This window comes from Microtus ochrogaster, chromosome 7 (assembly GCF_000317375.1).
Source record: "Microtus ochrogaster isolate Prairie Vole_2 chromosome 7, MicOch1.0, whole genome shotgun sequence".
NCBI classification, from domain to species: domain Eukaryota; kingdom Metazoa; phylum Chordata; class Mammalia; order Rodentia; family Cricetidae; genus Microtus; species Microtus ochrogaster.
Window position 1 is genome coordinate 31489825 of NC_022014.1, and position 15670 is coordinate 31505494.

At 45.6% G+C, this 15670-nt stretch overlaps 1 protein-coding gene across 1 annotated transcript in view; it reads right to left on the minus strand.

The window, feature by feature from the left end:
* Positions 1-242: 242 nt before the first annotated feature.
* Positions 243-15670, minus strand: part of Myh8 (myosin heavy chain 8) — a 30116-nt gene continuing 14688 nt past the window's right edge. The window contains exons 20-38 of the mRNA XM_005349842.2: positions 14661-14916; positions 12139-12381; positions 11872-12048; positions 11648-11793; positions 11476-11566; positions 10824-11213; positions 10267-10393; positions 9831-9949; positions 9516-9712; positions 8126-8309; positions 7872-8037; positions 7465-7589; positions 5518-5826; positions 4117-4320; positions 2946-3071; positions 2690-2860; positions 2426-2530; positions 1725-1820; positions 243-395 (exon numbers count right to left, since the gene is read on the minus strand). Of these exons, the coding sequence (XP_005349899.1) occupies positions 243-395; positions 1725-1820; positions 2426-2530; positions 2690-2860; positions 2946-3071; positions 4117-4320; positions 5518-5826; positions 7465-7589; positions 7872-8037; positions 8126-8309; positions 9516-9712; positions 9831-9949; positions 10267-10393; positions 10824-11213; positions 11476-11566; positions 11648-11793; positions 11872-12048; positions 12139-12381; positions 14661-14916 (3385 nt within the window). The remainder of the gene's footprint in view (positions 396-1724; positions 1821-2425; positions 2531-2689; positions 2861-2945; positions 3072-4116; positions 4321-5517; positions 5827-7464; positions 7590-7871; positions 8038-8125; positions 8310-9515; positions 9713-9830; positions 9950-10266; positions 10394-10823; positions 11214-11475; positions 11567-11647; positions 11794-11871; positions 12049-12138; positions 12382-14660; positions 14917-15670) is intronic.

Consider the following 15670-nt stretch of genomic DNA (forward strand, 5'->3'; position numbering starts at 1 on the left):
AAGTGAACCAAGACAGCCCCACATAGCCATACTTGATAACAGAAAACAACAGGTAGGTGAGAACTGGCCTGGCCAGCAAACAGTTTCGCAAATAAAAAAAGAAGTCTGGTTTAGTTTATAAACATGCTGCAGTTTTTATTTAGTCAGCAGTAGGTGAAAAGTAAACGCAGTGAAGCCGGTGACCGGAAGCAGCACATTCTGCGCATGTTCGTCAGCCACTCGGCAGCCTCGGGAAAGGGCGCCTACTCTTCACTGATGACTTTGGTGTGGACCTCTCGGCTCTTCACCCGCAGCTTGTTGACCTGGGACTCGGCAATGTCGGCCCGCTCCTCAGCCTCCTCCAGCTCATGCTGGAGCTTGCGGAACTTGGCCAGGTTGGTGTTGGATTGTTCCTCCTGAGCACAGACAAGAGTTCGGGCAGTTAGACGCTGGGGACGCTGGGGGGTCTCGCTGTACGCGTTACCAGGCTGTCTACAATTGTATTCCCTTGTCATGCGCTGTCGCTCTGACCTCCAGCCTCAACCCAATTTGTACCTCTAGTGACAATTTTGACTTGAAGCAAGGAAAGGGGAAATTGTTTTCAGGTGGAAGAGACCAGCCTTTTGTCAAATCTGCTTACCCCCTCCCTGCTTTTTGAAAAGATTTATTTTAATTTTACTTTATGTGTGTAGGTGTTTGGCCTGCATGTATGTCTGTGCGACATATTCATGCAGTGCCCAGGGAGACTGGAAAAAGACATGGGAATGAAGTTACCGATGGTTATGAGCCACGATGTGGATGCTGGGAATTGAATCTGGGTTGTGGGAGAGAGCAGCAGTGCTCTTAACAAGTGAGTGTCTCTCTAGCCCCTTGCTTCCCTTTTTCTGATGTATCTCTTGGGTGGGAAGGAAGAAGGGACCCAGGTACCCTCAAAGAACGCAGTAAGGAAATGTTAACAAATAGCTTTGGAAATCCCACTAACCATTGTTTTCCCCTGCATTTAAGACTAATATAGAAGAAGGGAAAACGTGGGACTAAGATAGAAGTTGCCTCTTTTGTGTGGCTGTTAATATTTCTGCCCTTTCCTCCTTCCTCTCACACATAGCTGGAAGAATGGGGCGGGCACAACAGGGAAAGTGCAGCTGGCGAATCTTCCGGCAGGCATCGTTTCTTTGCTGTGTGGTACTGCCGAACCCAGGGCCTCACACTGCTGCTAGCTGAACCTCTAGATCTTCCATCATGTTCTCCCAGTTGCTGGGATGGATACAGGGAGGAAAGCCTTACCTATACAGTGAGTCAGTCAACAAGTCAGTTGGTGTGTGTGTGTGTGTGTGTGTGTGTGTGTGTGTGTGTGTGTGTGTGTGTGTGGAGGGGTGGGGATCCATATTTCACTTTTGGGAACATTTGATTTTGATATGTTGGGAGACAGGAATTGTTCATCCTGGCGTTAGTGATTCTGTTGTGTGTATTGCTATCAGTTAAGGTTAGGTATTTGGAGCTTTCCCTTCCCTCAGCCCTTCTGCCTAACAATCAACATCTCCTCTTGAGGCTTAGTCTACAATTAGCATAGGAGTGTGTGCATTTGTATTTGTAAGATCACAGCCCCCAGAAAACACATGAATGGCAGATTCTTACAGTGTGCCCTCCTTCCTCACCAAAGGGGTTTTTGCTTTTTTTTTTTTTTTAACACATTTTCTCCCTGAACAGAAGTTTGCTTTATTCTGTGAAACCTCAAAGACACTTACGGCCTCCTCAGCTTGTCTCTTGTAGGATTTCACCTTCGCCTGTAACTTATCCACCAAGTCCTGCAGCCTGAGCACATTCTTGCGGTCCTCCTCCGTCTGAAAGTTTGATTTAAAAGAAAAAATGTGCTTTCAGTTCCAAGAACTAGTCTACCACCAGTGCCAAAATAAGTTGCTGATATGCTGGAAGGGTGCCTGAGGGTAAGCTTGACCAGCCTGTGGCGGCGTAGTCACACTTGGTAAACGTGGGCCAGTCTCTGTACTATAGAACTCTATGCACCTTGTCCAACCCCCGCCCCAGCTATTCTGGGTGAGGCCACACTAGAATGACTGACATCTAGTCTGCTTTGCTTTAATGCCTATATTCTTTTCTCTCTTATGCTGCTTTTCCTCCCTTCCTTTCTTCTCTTCCTCCTTTCTTCCTCTCCTCTCCTCCCTCCCACCTTTCTTCCCCTTACTGCAGATCAAGCCTGTGTGAACTACGCACAGTCTACCACTGACCTGCATGCCCTCTTCTGTGTTGTCTGGTAAAGGCCTCCCTCACCATCCTAGCTTGATGTATGTCTATGATTAGCAATTCTCTCTTTATCCTTGATGTGTATGGAGTTAACATGCACGTCTGCAAGTGCCAACCAAGCAGTCGCCGGGGTTTTCCTTTCCCCTCAAGCACGAAATCTGCGCATTCTGGAGAGCATTGCTCTCACCTGGTAGGTGAGCTCCTTTACTCTTCTCTCGTGTTTCCGGAGCCCCTTCACAGCCTCGGCGTTACGTTTCTGTTCATTCTCAACCTCTCCTTCAAGTTCACGGACCTGTAATCAAGAGAAAGATGTAGCTCCGCCCCTCGAGTCAGTGGTGGGGAATGTTAATTCCCTAGGGTCTACCGCAGGTATGGCCAGGGTCTCCCTGACCCCACAACAAGAAGACTGTGTCCCTCTGCCCTTCCCAGATTTAGGCTTAAAGGCACCCACCCTGGCCTCCAGTTTCTGGATCTGCTTCTTGCCGCCCTTCAGCGCCAGCTGCTCAGCCTCGTCTAGACGGTGCTGCAGATCCTTCACCGTCTGCTCCAGGTTCTTCTTCATCCGCTCCAGGTGGGCGCTGGTGTCCTGCTCCTTCTTCAGCTCCTCCGCCATCATGGCGGCCTGAAAAGCCAATAAATGAAGAAAATAGTGAGCCCAGTGGTGGCAGGCAGCACGGGTGTGAGGAGAACACGCGTAAGGCCCTCACATCAGTGATGGCTTTCTTGGCCTTCTCTTCTGCGTTGCGTGACTCTTGGACCACTTCCTCCACTTCACTCTGGAGCTGTGAAACATCGTTTTCCAGCTTCTTTTTGGTGTTGATGAGGCTTGTGTTCTGTGGGGGAAAAATGGAAATGTGTAAGATTTTCAGGTTTCCCACTTGGGATTTACAAATGTTCTATTTTTGTCTAACTCAGGAAACCCAATGCCAACATTTACTACTGGGAATTATTCTGTTTGATGCAAACTCGTAATCATTTGCATAGTTGAAACCTCCTTTCCGGTACTCAGTCCTTTCCTGCCTATCTGCCTTATATAGGAGGACCTCTGAAGTTTTAGGAGCGCCTGTATTGACAGAATATGACAGCACATGCTTGTAATCCCAGCAGTCTGGAGGCTAAGGCACGTGAGTCATGAATTTAGGGCTAGCCTGTGTTATATGGGAGGACCCTGTCTCAAGACAAGAACAGTGAATGCCCATAGGAGTTGTCACCTGTTACTTCTTCTTTTGTTTATTTTAATTATAGTATTCTCTGTCTAAAGGTTTGTTTTTTTTTTTAATGTGTGTGTGTGTGAGTGCATGGCACTGGAAGTCTCTCAAAAGAATTGTGTATGTGTGTGTATATATATGTATGTGGGGGGTGGGGACAAGGGAGAGTTTGTCCTTTGGGTGGATTCTGAATTTGTAATATGAAAACATCTTCTTAAAATCCCAACCCAGTATTCTCGAAGGGGACTATTTGGAAATACCGGAGTGTGGATATTTTAGTACCCCAGAGATCCTACCAGGGTTGCTACTACATTTAATGCCTGAGCAAGAAGGAAGGCTAAGTGCTCTGAGAGGCCTGGGAACAGTAAGCACTGAGCAGCTGAACTCCACCGTGCCACCGGCAAGTGTTTCAGTTTGGAGTCAGAGGCATGTTTACTCAACCTTATTCTTCCTGGTTTCAAGTAACTCCCAAAGCCTAACCTTATTTCTAAATTCACAAACGCTTTTGGGTGAAAAATCCGGAAGAGAAATAGGAATGCTCAACAAAGTCACCTGTCACCCTGTCGTAACTGTGGTGGTTTAGATGCAGGCCCGTCCTTGGTTTTACGGTTTTACGTATGTACTTGCTCTCTAGACTCCTGACTTAGCGGTGCCCCTTCCTTTGGCTCACCTGGGTGTGGAGGAGCTGCACGCGCTCACTGGTATCCAGCAGCTCCTGCTCTGCAATCTTCCTGCCCCTCTCTGTCTGCTCCAGCGTGGCCCGCACCTCCTCCATCTCAGCCTGCAGCAGGTTGGCTCTGCGCTCCACAATCGCCAGTTGCTCCTTCAGGTCCTCCTGGCCCCGGAGAGCATCATCGAGGTGCAGCTGAGTGTCCTGTAAGTTAAAAAAAGAATACTTTGATCTGAAGAGGAGATGGATACCTAGGAAATGAGCTACAGCAGTGTACTGGTGCTAGGAACAGGAGGTCACTTGCCTGTCATTTGTGTGATCTTAAGCATGATGGTGGCCTTTGTTTAGTGTGTGAGCAAATCATCAAGGGACAGATTCTTGCTCTGTCTCTGCCTTTACCTTGTTGTCTGTCACATGCATGCCACTATTCTTTATCATTTATAGAGCATTTTCTACAAGCTCCACATCATGCATGATAGCTGTCGTCTCACTGGATCCTTACTGCCATCCTTGCCATGGGAAACTTACTCTTATTATGTAGAAGCAACAGGGCCCAGAGGTGAAATAACTTGCCTGAACTCAGAGAATGAAAAAACTAAGGTTCATCCTCAGGCCTATTTTGTGGAAAGCCTGGGTATTTTCTCTCTTGTCATTTCTTCATCTTTTGGCTTCTGTTTGTTCTTCTACATATACTTTCTGGAAACTGTAACGTTTTAGACACTGTCATTTGGCTTCTTTGGTGCATTCGGCTGTATAATTTGGCAAGTGGGGGAGTGGCTATGAGAGCCAGTGTCAACTGTCAACTTGACAGACTCTAGAATGACCTGGGAGAAGACAATGGCCATGCCACAGGGGGACTGCTGATTATCACGACTATGGTAATTGATATAAGAAGCCCGACTGTAATTGTGGGCAGGACCTCTGTGAGCAGGGGATCTTGGACTGCATAAAATGGGGAAAGCCAGCCAAGTGCTAGTTTGAGTTCATTTCTCTCTGTTCTGATGGTGGGTGCAGTGTGACCAGCTAGCTGCTCCACCTTCCCCCTGCCTTGACTTCCCTGCCGTGGTGAAATGGGCGGATGACCTGAGAGCTGGAATAAACACTCCTTTAATCTGCTCTTTGCCAGGGTGTTTTTTTTTTTGTTGTTGTTGTTTTGTTTTTCGAGACAGGGTTTCTCTGTGGTTTGGAGCCTGTCCTGGAACTAGCTCTTGTAGACCAGGCTGGTCTCGAACTCACAGAGATCCTCCGAGTGCTGGGATTAAAGGCGTGCGCCACCACTGCCCGGCTGCCAGGGTGTTTTTATCACAGTAGTAGGGAAAGTAGTTTAAAAAGATGGCTTAATTGTGAGAACGGCAGACAGGTGTGTTCTTTGACTCATCTGAGAGGCCAATGGATGTCTACCTTCAGGATGCCTTGGGTGTTCCTGTAGTTCCTCAAGCTCTCAGCAGCCAAGCGGTTGGCATGGTTCAGCTGGATTTCCATCTCATTCAGATCTCCCTCCATCTTCTTCTTGACTCTCAGGGCATCGTTCCTGCTCCTGATCTCCGCGTCCAGCGTGCTCTGCATGGACTCCACGACTCTAATGTGGTTTCTCTTCAGCTGGTCGATCTCCTCGTCCTTCTCGGCAATCTTCCTGTCGATCTCAGACTTGACTTGGTTCAGCTCCAGCTGGATGCGCAGGATCTTTCCCTCTTCGTGCTCTAGAGATGCCTTAAGGACATAGAGATAAGTCAGCACTGAGAGGAAGAGAACTCCTTGGTGTCTACTATGAGTTTGTGAGGCACGCTACTATTGGTGTCATCTTGTTGAACTTTAAAGTTAAAGTAATTGTCGTAAGAACATATGAGGTGAATCACTTTTTGTTTATCCTGTTATAGATTATATCAGTCTGCTCTGTGAGAAAGATACTGTGCACTATCTAAAGATTCATGATGGTGCTAATAGAATTATCTGATTAATTTTACATGTAGTATACATAATGTTTTGTAAACTACAGTCTTCATGTGTGCAGTACTAATCTGGCATAGAAACTATTGGTTTCAAAATTCTTTTATTCCTGATTATATAGTACATACTCGTACAATGTGGGGACAATGTATAAAAGCAGTTTCCTATTGTCCCTCACAAAGAGGCAACTATTTTAATGTGGTACATTTTTTATACTCATTTTTTTTAGACAGGCTCTCTTGCTGTGTGGTTCAGGCTGGCCTTGACCTCATTTATGATCCTTTTGATTCACTTCTTTCTATTCATTTTCTATCTAATAGAAGCTGTATATGCAAATATGTCTTGCATATATATTAAAAGCAAATATTTTTGTCTATCAAAGATCTTTCCCCATATTAATCATACGTTTTGGCTTTTTTCCACTTATTTATTTGATAAATAATTAAGAGAGAGAGAGAGAACTCAAAGGTCAGGGATAAATCTGTGAGAGTTGCTCCTCTCCTTCTACCCTGTAGGTGTAGGTTGTGGAGATTGAACAGAGGGTATAATGTTTGGTGGAAAGTCCTATAGCCCACTGAGCGTCTTTGTCTCAAAGTTTTGCCCCTTTCTTTTCTTTCTTTTGAGATAGAGTTATAGAGTTTCTCTGTGTAACAGCTCTGGGTTTCCTGGAAATTGCTATGTAGACCAGGCTAACCTCGAATTTAAAGAAATCCTCCTGCCTCTGCCTCCCGAGTGCTGGTGTTAAAGGCGTGTGCCACCACCACCACCCAGCCAAGTTTTATCTCTTTTAAGACTAGTTTCTTGCCAGGTGATTGTGGTGCACACCTTTAATCTCAACACTTGGGAGGCAGAGGCATGTGGGTCTCTGTGAGTCCAAGCCCAGCCTGGTCTACAGAGTGAGTTCTAGGATAGCTAGGGCTGTTACACAGAGAAACCCTGTCTTACAAAACAAAGAGATTAGTTTCTTGTGGTAAATTCTAAGAAACTCAATTGATGGGGTTCAGCATTTGCGTTTTTCTCAAATTTATTTTTATTTTATTTATGTGCATACATGTTTATGTGGGTGTGTGTCATGTGTGTGCAGGAGCTCTGAATGGCCAGGAGATGGTGTCTGATTCCCTGGGGCTGAAGTTACAGGTGGTTGTGAGCCACAGATGTGGGTCTTGGCAACTGTACTCAGGTCCTCTGGGAGAGCAGTAAGAGCTCTCACCAGCTGAGACATCGCTCCAGCCCCAGTGTTGGCATTGCTAACCACTTAATTGTCCTGTGCACAGAGGTTCCATACTTTAATTGTCTCTGCTCTACAGTAATGTATTCAGCTCATGGTGCCATTACTCAGCTTGATACTTTTGCTAGTGTTTGTCTTTGATCCCCACCCCCCATGAACATAGTGACATGTACCTCTGCTTCCTCTAAGGCAGCCTGGATCTCACATTTCTCTTGTTCCACTTGTTTCTTTATTTTCTCCAGCTCATGTATGTGCTTCCCTCCCTCTGCGATCTGCTCAGTGAGGTCAGAAATCTCCTCTGTGGAAGAACAGACGAGAGGAAGAGGTAGAAATGGTGGCAACATGGGAGGGTCCAGCCAGGGCTAAGGAGGATGGGGGAGGTGGGCAACATGGGAGGGGCCAGCCAGGGCTAAGGAGGATGGGGAAGGTGGGCAACATGGGAGGGTCCAGCCAGGGCTAAGAAGGATTGGGAAGGTGGGCAACATGGGAGGGTCCAGCCAGGGCTAAGAAGGATGAGGAAAGTGGGCAACATGAGAGGGTCCAGCCTGGACTAAGGAGGATCTGGAAGGTTGGGACTCACGTTGCAGATTCTTGTTTTCTCTCTTCAGAGTCTCAAGGTGATCCAGAGACTCCTCGTAGGCGTTCTTCACCTTGAACAGCTCGGTGCTGAGAGACCGGGACTCCTTCTGGGAGGACTCCAACTCAGCCTGAGTTTCCTCATACTTCTGTCTCCATTCAGCTAGAACCTAAAAAAAAAACCCACAGATTATCAGCTGGCACAGGGAGAAAGAAGACCACATAAAGTTTTTGTACAGTTTAAGTAGGCTAGACCACCTTGTCGAAGTTCCTCTGCTTCTTGTCCAGGGCAGCGCAGGCCGCGTTGGTCCTCTCCACGTCCAGCATGAGGTCCTCCACCTCGTTCTGCAGCCGCTGCTTCGTCTTCTCCAGGGAAGCACACTTGGCGTTCACGGCTTCCACGTGCTCCTCAGCGGCCTGCAGACGCTGAGCCAGCTTCTTCCTGAGAAGTTAGCCAGACTGTCAAGACCTGGCCAGAGCCAGGAACAAAGTGATAACGGCTGTGACTCTTTCCCACTGTCCTGTCCTATACTGGCAAAACGTGTCTGCTTTTCAAAGCAGTAGTCACCAGGCTTGTATTCTACAGTAACAAACTGAAGAGTGCCAAGGTGGCAGCTCTTTGGACTCGGTGAAGTCCAAATTTGGAATCTTGGAATGTTACTGGATTCCCAGAGGTTGCTGTCAGTGCTAGGTGTCTTAATATGCTCAGTGACTTGGAACATATAGGAATTCTGACGGGGGATGACTGTGAAAACAATTACCTAGTATAATGTTGTAGATTGGTTTATAGAGCCCGTCTTAAATCAAAAAGAAATTGAAGCTAACTAGATACTCTTATTGGGCAAAAATATACCAAATATGTTTGTTTTCTTAGACTTTCTGATACCTTTCATGGCCCCTGCCCCCAGAAAACAGCTAATTTGTTTAAACCATGTATGTTAGGACAGTTTAACTGGAGAACACAGTTGAAGGATAATTTGGACAATTTATTCAGCAGAAGCAAAGGCGACTTTGACTTTCAATTGAGTGTTCTATATTTTTTCTTTATTCCCAGTGGTGTGCCAAGGCCACATCCGTAAGACACAGAAAACCCCTTTAAACTTGACACCCCAGAAGATGCAATTGAAGGTACCCTCTGTCTACCAAGACTAAAACCATATCTTATTTAGACCAATCCTCAACACTTCGTACATTTTAGGGAACTTGATTGTGCATTTTAAGAGGAATGTCTGTCCACTCAGAGCTTAAGAAGATGACTGCTGGAATCAGAACATCTGGTTGCAGTACCAGCTGTTCCTCTATTAATAAGTCTATTTAGAAAAACAGTGACAGTGACCTAACACTGCTATGCTATGCTGTGCTGTGCTGTGCTGCGCTGAGCTGCGCTACGCTACGCTATGCTATGCTATGCTGTGAGCAATGTGAAGCACTTGACACAGGAACGGAGATGACTAGGAGAGGCAAAACTGGCTTTTGCTCCAGCTCCTGAGTTGAAATGCATATGATTAGAAGAAACTGGACTCCATAAATGTTAGCTACTGATATTTTCACATCATCATCAGCAAGACCACCATCACTTCTCATGGGAGTTGCTGAGTTAAGCAGTGCAGGAGACCATAATTTGTTCTCCTAAATTCGTGTCACATACTTGGCCTCCTCCAGCTCCTCCGTGCGCTGGATGGCGTCCGTCTCATATTTGGTCCTCCACTGGGCCACCTCGCTGTTGGCCTTGGACATGGCCCTCTGAAGTTCAGCTTTGCCTTCCTGCTCCTCCTCATACTGTTCCCGCAGCAGGTCACAGTCGTGGCGGGAGGACTGCAGAGCGTGGGCCAGCGCGTTCTTGGCCTGCAGAATGGATAGTCCAGTATTTCAGTTCATATATCCTGTGATACTTATGTACCTCGAGTAAAATAGGACTGGGAATTCTCAGGTTTGGTTCGTCAAGATCTATGGTAAAACTCACCTTGGTTTCTTCCTCAAGCTGACGCTTCAGCTCCTCAATCTGCTGAGTAAATGCCTGCTTGCTTCTTGAGAGCTGAGAGACTAAGGCGTCTTTCTCATCTAACTGTCTGGAATACTCACCTAACAACAGTAAAAGGGGAGAACTCAGTATAGCAATAAGCGGTGTGTTGGTGTATGCAATTTTTATTCATTTTTAAATACTGTTATAGAAATGGAAAATAACAAAAACTTAAAGTCAAAGTGCAGATTTGCAGACAGGATTGCCACAGGCGCAGAGCAAACCTGTCTACTTAGTTTTGCTTCCTCACACCTTTGTGGCCTGCCTTGAAAAATTCTGATAGTTTGCTGATTTCCCTCTAAAAGTGAGAGTTTTGCTAGATAGGAAGAATCCCATTCATGCAGTGCAGGTTGTGCAGAGCCAGAGAAGGTGTCCCTACCTGCTTCCGTCTGCAGGCGCCCTCTCTGGGCAGTCAACTCGTTGATCAGCCGCTGCTGTTCCTCCTCCTTGCTCTTCAGCTCACTCACCTGGTCCTCCAGGGTGCGGCACATCTTCTCAAGGTTGCCCTATGGATCATGTGACAAGGAAGAATCAAAACTGAATACAGGCAGGGAAAGAAAAGATAAACCCTGATTTCTAAAGTATTAAGATATTTTAATATTAAAAGAATGAAATATATTTTTAAAAATATGTGAGCTGTGAGTAAAAAGTTACGAAGTTGGTGCTTTGGCATATGCCAGAATTCAACATACCTGTTACATTTATTATTGGAAACCACCCATATAGCCAATGATGTCGACATTCACTGACATGGCTTTCAAAGTCATCTTAGTGGGGGTATAGCCAGTACTTTTAGAAAACTAACTTCAGAAATATATTAGGACAGAAAATATTCGAGTAAGTGGAACAAAATGCCTGAAAACCACATTCGATGCCAAGAACAATGGGTGCTGTTTTTCTGGCTCATTGCCCTCATCTACAGATGGCATTTAGTACCTTGGCTTTGGCGACTGTCTCTGCATTACTGCTAAGATCGTCAATCTCCATCTTCAGCTCGCTCTTCTCCTTCTCCAGCTTCTGCTTGACCCGCTGCAGGTTGTCAATCTGCTCCCCAAGCTCCGCCATACTGTCCGCGTGCTTCTTCCGAAGTGCGGCTGATGTGGCTTCATGCTGAAGGGTGGCCTCCTCCAGGTCCCTGCGCATCTTCTGGAACTCAGCCTCTCTCTTCTTGTTCATCTCGATCTGGGCAGAAGTGGCTCCGCCAGCTTCTTCCAGCCTCTCGCTGATTTCCTCCAGTTCCCGGGAGAGGTCAGAGCGCTGCTTCTCTGCTTTGGCCCTGGAGGCCCTCTCTGCCTCTATTTCCTCCTCCAGCTCCTCAATGCGGGCCTGGAAATCAAACAAGTACACTAACCCATCTCAAATTCTATCAGTTTTAGTGTTTGGGGGTATGTTAAGAAAAAGAAAAAAGAAAAAAAACCCAGAAAGATGAGGGACTGGGCAGGGTTGTCCAGGCCTTTTATCCCAGAACTCAGGATGCTAAAACAGAAGGATTGTTAGTTTGAGATCAACCTGGACCGGATTACATAGCATGGCCCTGTCACAAAGTGCCTAAAAAAAATAAAAAAATTAAAAAAGTGAGACAATTCACCTGCAGCTCCTTGATCTTCTTCTGCAGCTGGGTTTCTACGGCTTGCTCATCTTCGATTTTGCTCATCAGATTGCTGATTTCAAACTCCTTCCTTTAGACAGAATAGCAGACATATTAATATGTGAATTATTTGAAAGATGGCATCACATAGTATTCCTTCCGTAGCCCCTACTTTTTAAGCTTCTCGTCCAGTTGCTGTTTGTCATTTTCTATGTCCATTGTGGATTCTTGGGCCAGCTTGAGGTCCCCCTCCAGCTTCCTCTTTGCTCTTTCTAGGTCCATCCGAAGCTTCTTTTCCTGCTCCAGTGAGCCTTCAAGCTGATGGGAAAGAGAACTCCGCTAAAACTGTAATGCATTTAAAGAAATATTTCAAAAGGCCATTTAAAACGTGCTTACATCATCCACTTGCTGTTCAAGCTTGGTTTTGGCTTTGGTCAGGGTGTTGACTTTGTCTTCCTCTGCCTGCAGATCATCCAGGGTCTGTTGGTGGGCCTCTTGGAGGGCCTTCTTCTCCTTGGTCAGCTTGGCGATATTTTCATCCAGGCCCGCCATCTCCTCCGTGAGGTTTTTCACCTTAGGGAGTTAGAAAGAAGTAGTCTCAACAAAAAGGCAGCCCAATTGCTCTGTAGAACCTCCATGTGGTGCAGCCACTAGTGCTCATACCTTGTTCTCTGTGGCGTGCTTCTCCTTCTCCACCTTGGCCAGGGTTAGCTCAAGGTCGTCGATGTCTTTCTTCAGCTCTGAGCACTCGTCCTCCAGCTTCCTCTTCTTGGCAGTCAGTTCGGCGTTGATCTCTTCCTCGTCCTCAGCTCTCTCGGTCACCTCTTTGATTTTGGCCTCCAGCTGGATTTTGTTTTTGATCAGTTGTTCACACCTTTCCTCGGCATCGGCCAAGCTGTCTGCTTCCTGTGGATTCAAGACACTTAGACGTCTGTTTCTTATTTTGAAACTTATTTTTATTTTTGCACAAAGTATTTAGTGTTCATCTGAATTCTGTTGAATTTCTCAGCACAAATATAAAAGCACCTTTAATTGACTATTTTATCTGACTTAAAAACATGCAACTAATTAAAAAGTGAAACTGGGTGTTTAGAAGCAAAGGAGTGTACACAGTGATCGAGCCCGAGAAGGTATGGCTGTAGAACTGTGTCTAGAAGAAGAGACAGGTTTGCAGACAGGGAAGTAAGTCTGGATTCTTGTCTCCAAACATCCTCAAGTGTTGTCTTGGGAAAGTTGCTTTCCCTCCTAGTTTTTCATATATAAAGAAGGAGGTTATGATCAATCATTTCTGAGAGCTCTTTAGTTGTTATAGTCAAAGATGTTGATTTAGTGGCATTGGTTAGTTTTGGTGTCAATCATTTTTATCAAAGTATTAGTTGTCAAATAGAATTGAAAGCCAATATAAGTAAAAAGTAAATTAAATACATTTCAATTCATTCAACCTTATCAATTCATTCAAACATTTATGATGGTCCATAACAATACTATAATGGCTTGAAGCTTCCATTTCTATTTAAAGGATGACCTATTAGCCTCAAAATAAATTTCAGAATGTATAAGAACAAGTAATTCTGAGAAACAATATCACCCCATAAAATTCTACAAGTAACTGATTAAAGAACTCAAAAATTCAGCCAGGAATTCCCGAGATTACTCTGCCTTGGGCCTTTCTCTACCTCCTTCAGTGGTTGTTCCATCTCAGTGTTTTAAGCCACTGAGGCCGAAGATGTCTCAGGTTCTTGCTGTTCTCTTTTATAGTGATAGGCTCAGTGCATATTTAGTCTTACTCGTCCACCAGGAAAAGGGACAGAGGGAATCTGGTCCTAAACATCTGGAAAACCATCCTTCTCGCAATGTCTTCCTAACACCATTGAGCTTGTTGACCAAGGAAATGGGAGATTATGTCTGGCTAAAGTGCTGTTGCTAAACTCACTCCCCACCGTAGCTACAACTTCTTTCTGGACTCATCACCAGTGGCATAAAGAGACTCCATACTAATGCAAGAGTTGGGGAGGATGCCCTGCACTGCCTTCCAGGGTAGTTCAACTCGGGGAGATACAAGTATTTGTTGAGTTAAATCTCGAGGGTTAGGAAAGGAGGGATGACTTATTATCTTGACTTCTTCTTTATTCACTTTTTAAGACAGGGTCTCTCTATAGAACCCTGGCTGTCCTGGAACTCACTATGTAGGCCTACTGGTCTTAAGCTCACAGAGATGTGCCTGCCTCTGCCTCTTGAGTGCTGTTTATCTTAACTTTTAAGATGGTCTTAAGCACTTGGGGTTTTTTTGTTTTGTTTTGTTGTTTGTTTTGTTTGAGACAGGGATTCTCTGTAGTTTGGCACCTGTCCTGGAACTCACTCTGTAGACCAGGCTGGTCTCGAATTCACAGTGATTTTCTTGACTCTGCCTCCCGAGGGCTGGGATTAAAGGCGTGCGCCACCATCCCCCAGTAGACCAGGCTGGTCTTGACTTCACAGAGGTTCTCTTGACTCTGACTCCCGAGGGCTGGCATTAAAGGCATGCCCCACCATTCCGCAGTCAGCACTTGGATTTCTTATTTCTATCCTGGCAGATTTTTTGTTGTTTTGTTTGCTTGCTTTGCTTTCTTGTGTTGTGCTAAGGACTAAACCCAGAATTTTCAGCAGATGGCAAAAATGTTGCATCAGTGAGCTGTGTCTCTAATCCTTTTTCACTTTTTATTGAGACAAACTCTTACTCCGTTGCTGAGGCTGACTTTGAACTTATTTTATAGCCTACACAGGCCCTGACTTGGGATCCTCCTGACTTGGCCTCTGGAGTAGCTGGCATTAAAGGCCTGTACAGGTAGGCTCAGCTCAGAATTCTGTCTTTAAGGCTGGGACAAGGCAGCTAAAGCCAAAGAGGTAAAATATTTGAGTAAGATTTAGGAATGCAGCTTTAAACTGCTTGCTTAAAAGTTGTTCAGTTTTGTGATGTTACTGAATCTTCCCTTTCCCATGTGTAATGTGGAAGAAATTGTAGCTTTCCTTCTCAACACAATATTGAAAGGTAAGCAAGGTACTAACAAAATAAAGCCATTGTTGTCCCCCCCCCCCAAAGATTTTTTTTCCTCAAGTAAAGTCCCATGTTGTAAGTGATAGTGTCCGGAAGGCCAGGCAGGGCCCAAGAGCATGATCATGTGACGGGTTCACCTCAGACCACTCACCGATTGAACCTGGAGTTGCAGGTCATTTTTCTCTTTGAGGAGAGTGACCATCTTTTCCTCCAGCTCCTTCCTCTTTGCCTCCGACTTGGCGAGCTCCTCTTTGGTTTTCTCGAACTCCTCCTTCATGTTGGCCATCTCCTTCTCGGTCTCCGCGCTCTTCAGCAGGGGTTTGATCTTGAAGAAGAGCTTCATCCAGGGCCAGTGCTTCACATTCATGAAGGCGCGGACGTTGTACTGGATGCAGAAGATGGACTCTCTGGAAGGTGGGAGAAGGTGGTGTAATTGTTCCATTGGCAGCAATGTGAATGACATTTCTTGCAGACAACAGGCTTTTCCTGTACCGACACATGTACATTCTCACAATCAGAGTTAGTCCCTAATCCTCAGTGTCAGCTACTTTGCTAATATGAGTATGATTCATAAGGAGCACTTGAGTGTGCTCAGCCCCTGGTGAGCTGCCAAAGACAGCCTGAGTCTGGAGGGCACAGACTGTACTGTCTGAGAGACCCCTGCCGCAGAGAGGGCTCACACATATGAGAGTAGTGGCTAGGAGGGCATGGATATTGTAATAGGATTGTGCTGTCCTGCTGCTGCCGCACAGCTACGAGCTGCCAGCTGAGAATTTGCCTCCTCTCAAGTTCAGCCACTCTTTCCATCACCTCTGGGTTAGTGGCACTTCCCTTCTTAGTGTCTCCAGATAACATACTGGCTTTTCTAAATTCTTAGAGTGACCTAGTCCTGTCAGTTCAGTAAGTTCCTTAACATCGGAAGGCATTTTTTAGCAAGGATTAAGCTCCAAAATTGTTCCATTTCAATAAAAAGTTAAAGTAGTAATATTGGTACAGGATTTCAAAATGGTAGCAATGGGTCGGCAGGGTTTGGCTGGCTTATAGGAACATGTAGACATCTTGGTTTTTTTTTTTTTTTTTTTTTTTTTTGGTTTTTCAAGACAGAGTTTCTCTGTGGCTTTGGAGCCTGTCCTGGAACTAGCTCTTGTAGACCAGGCTGGT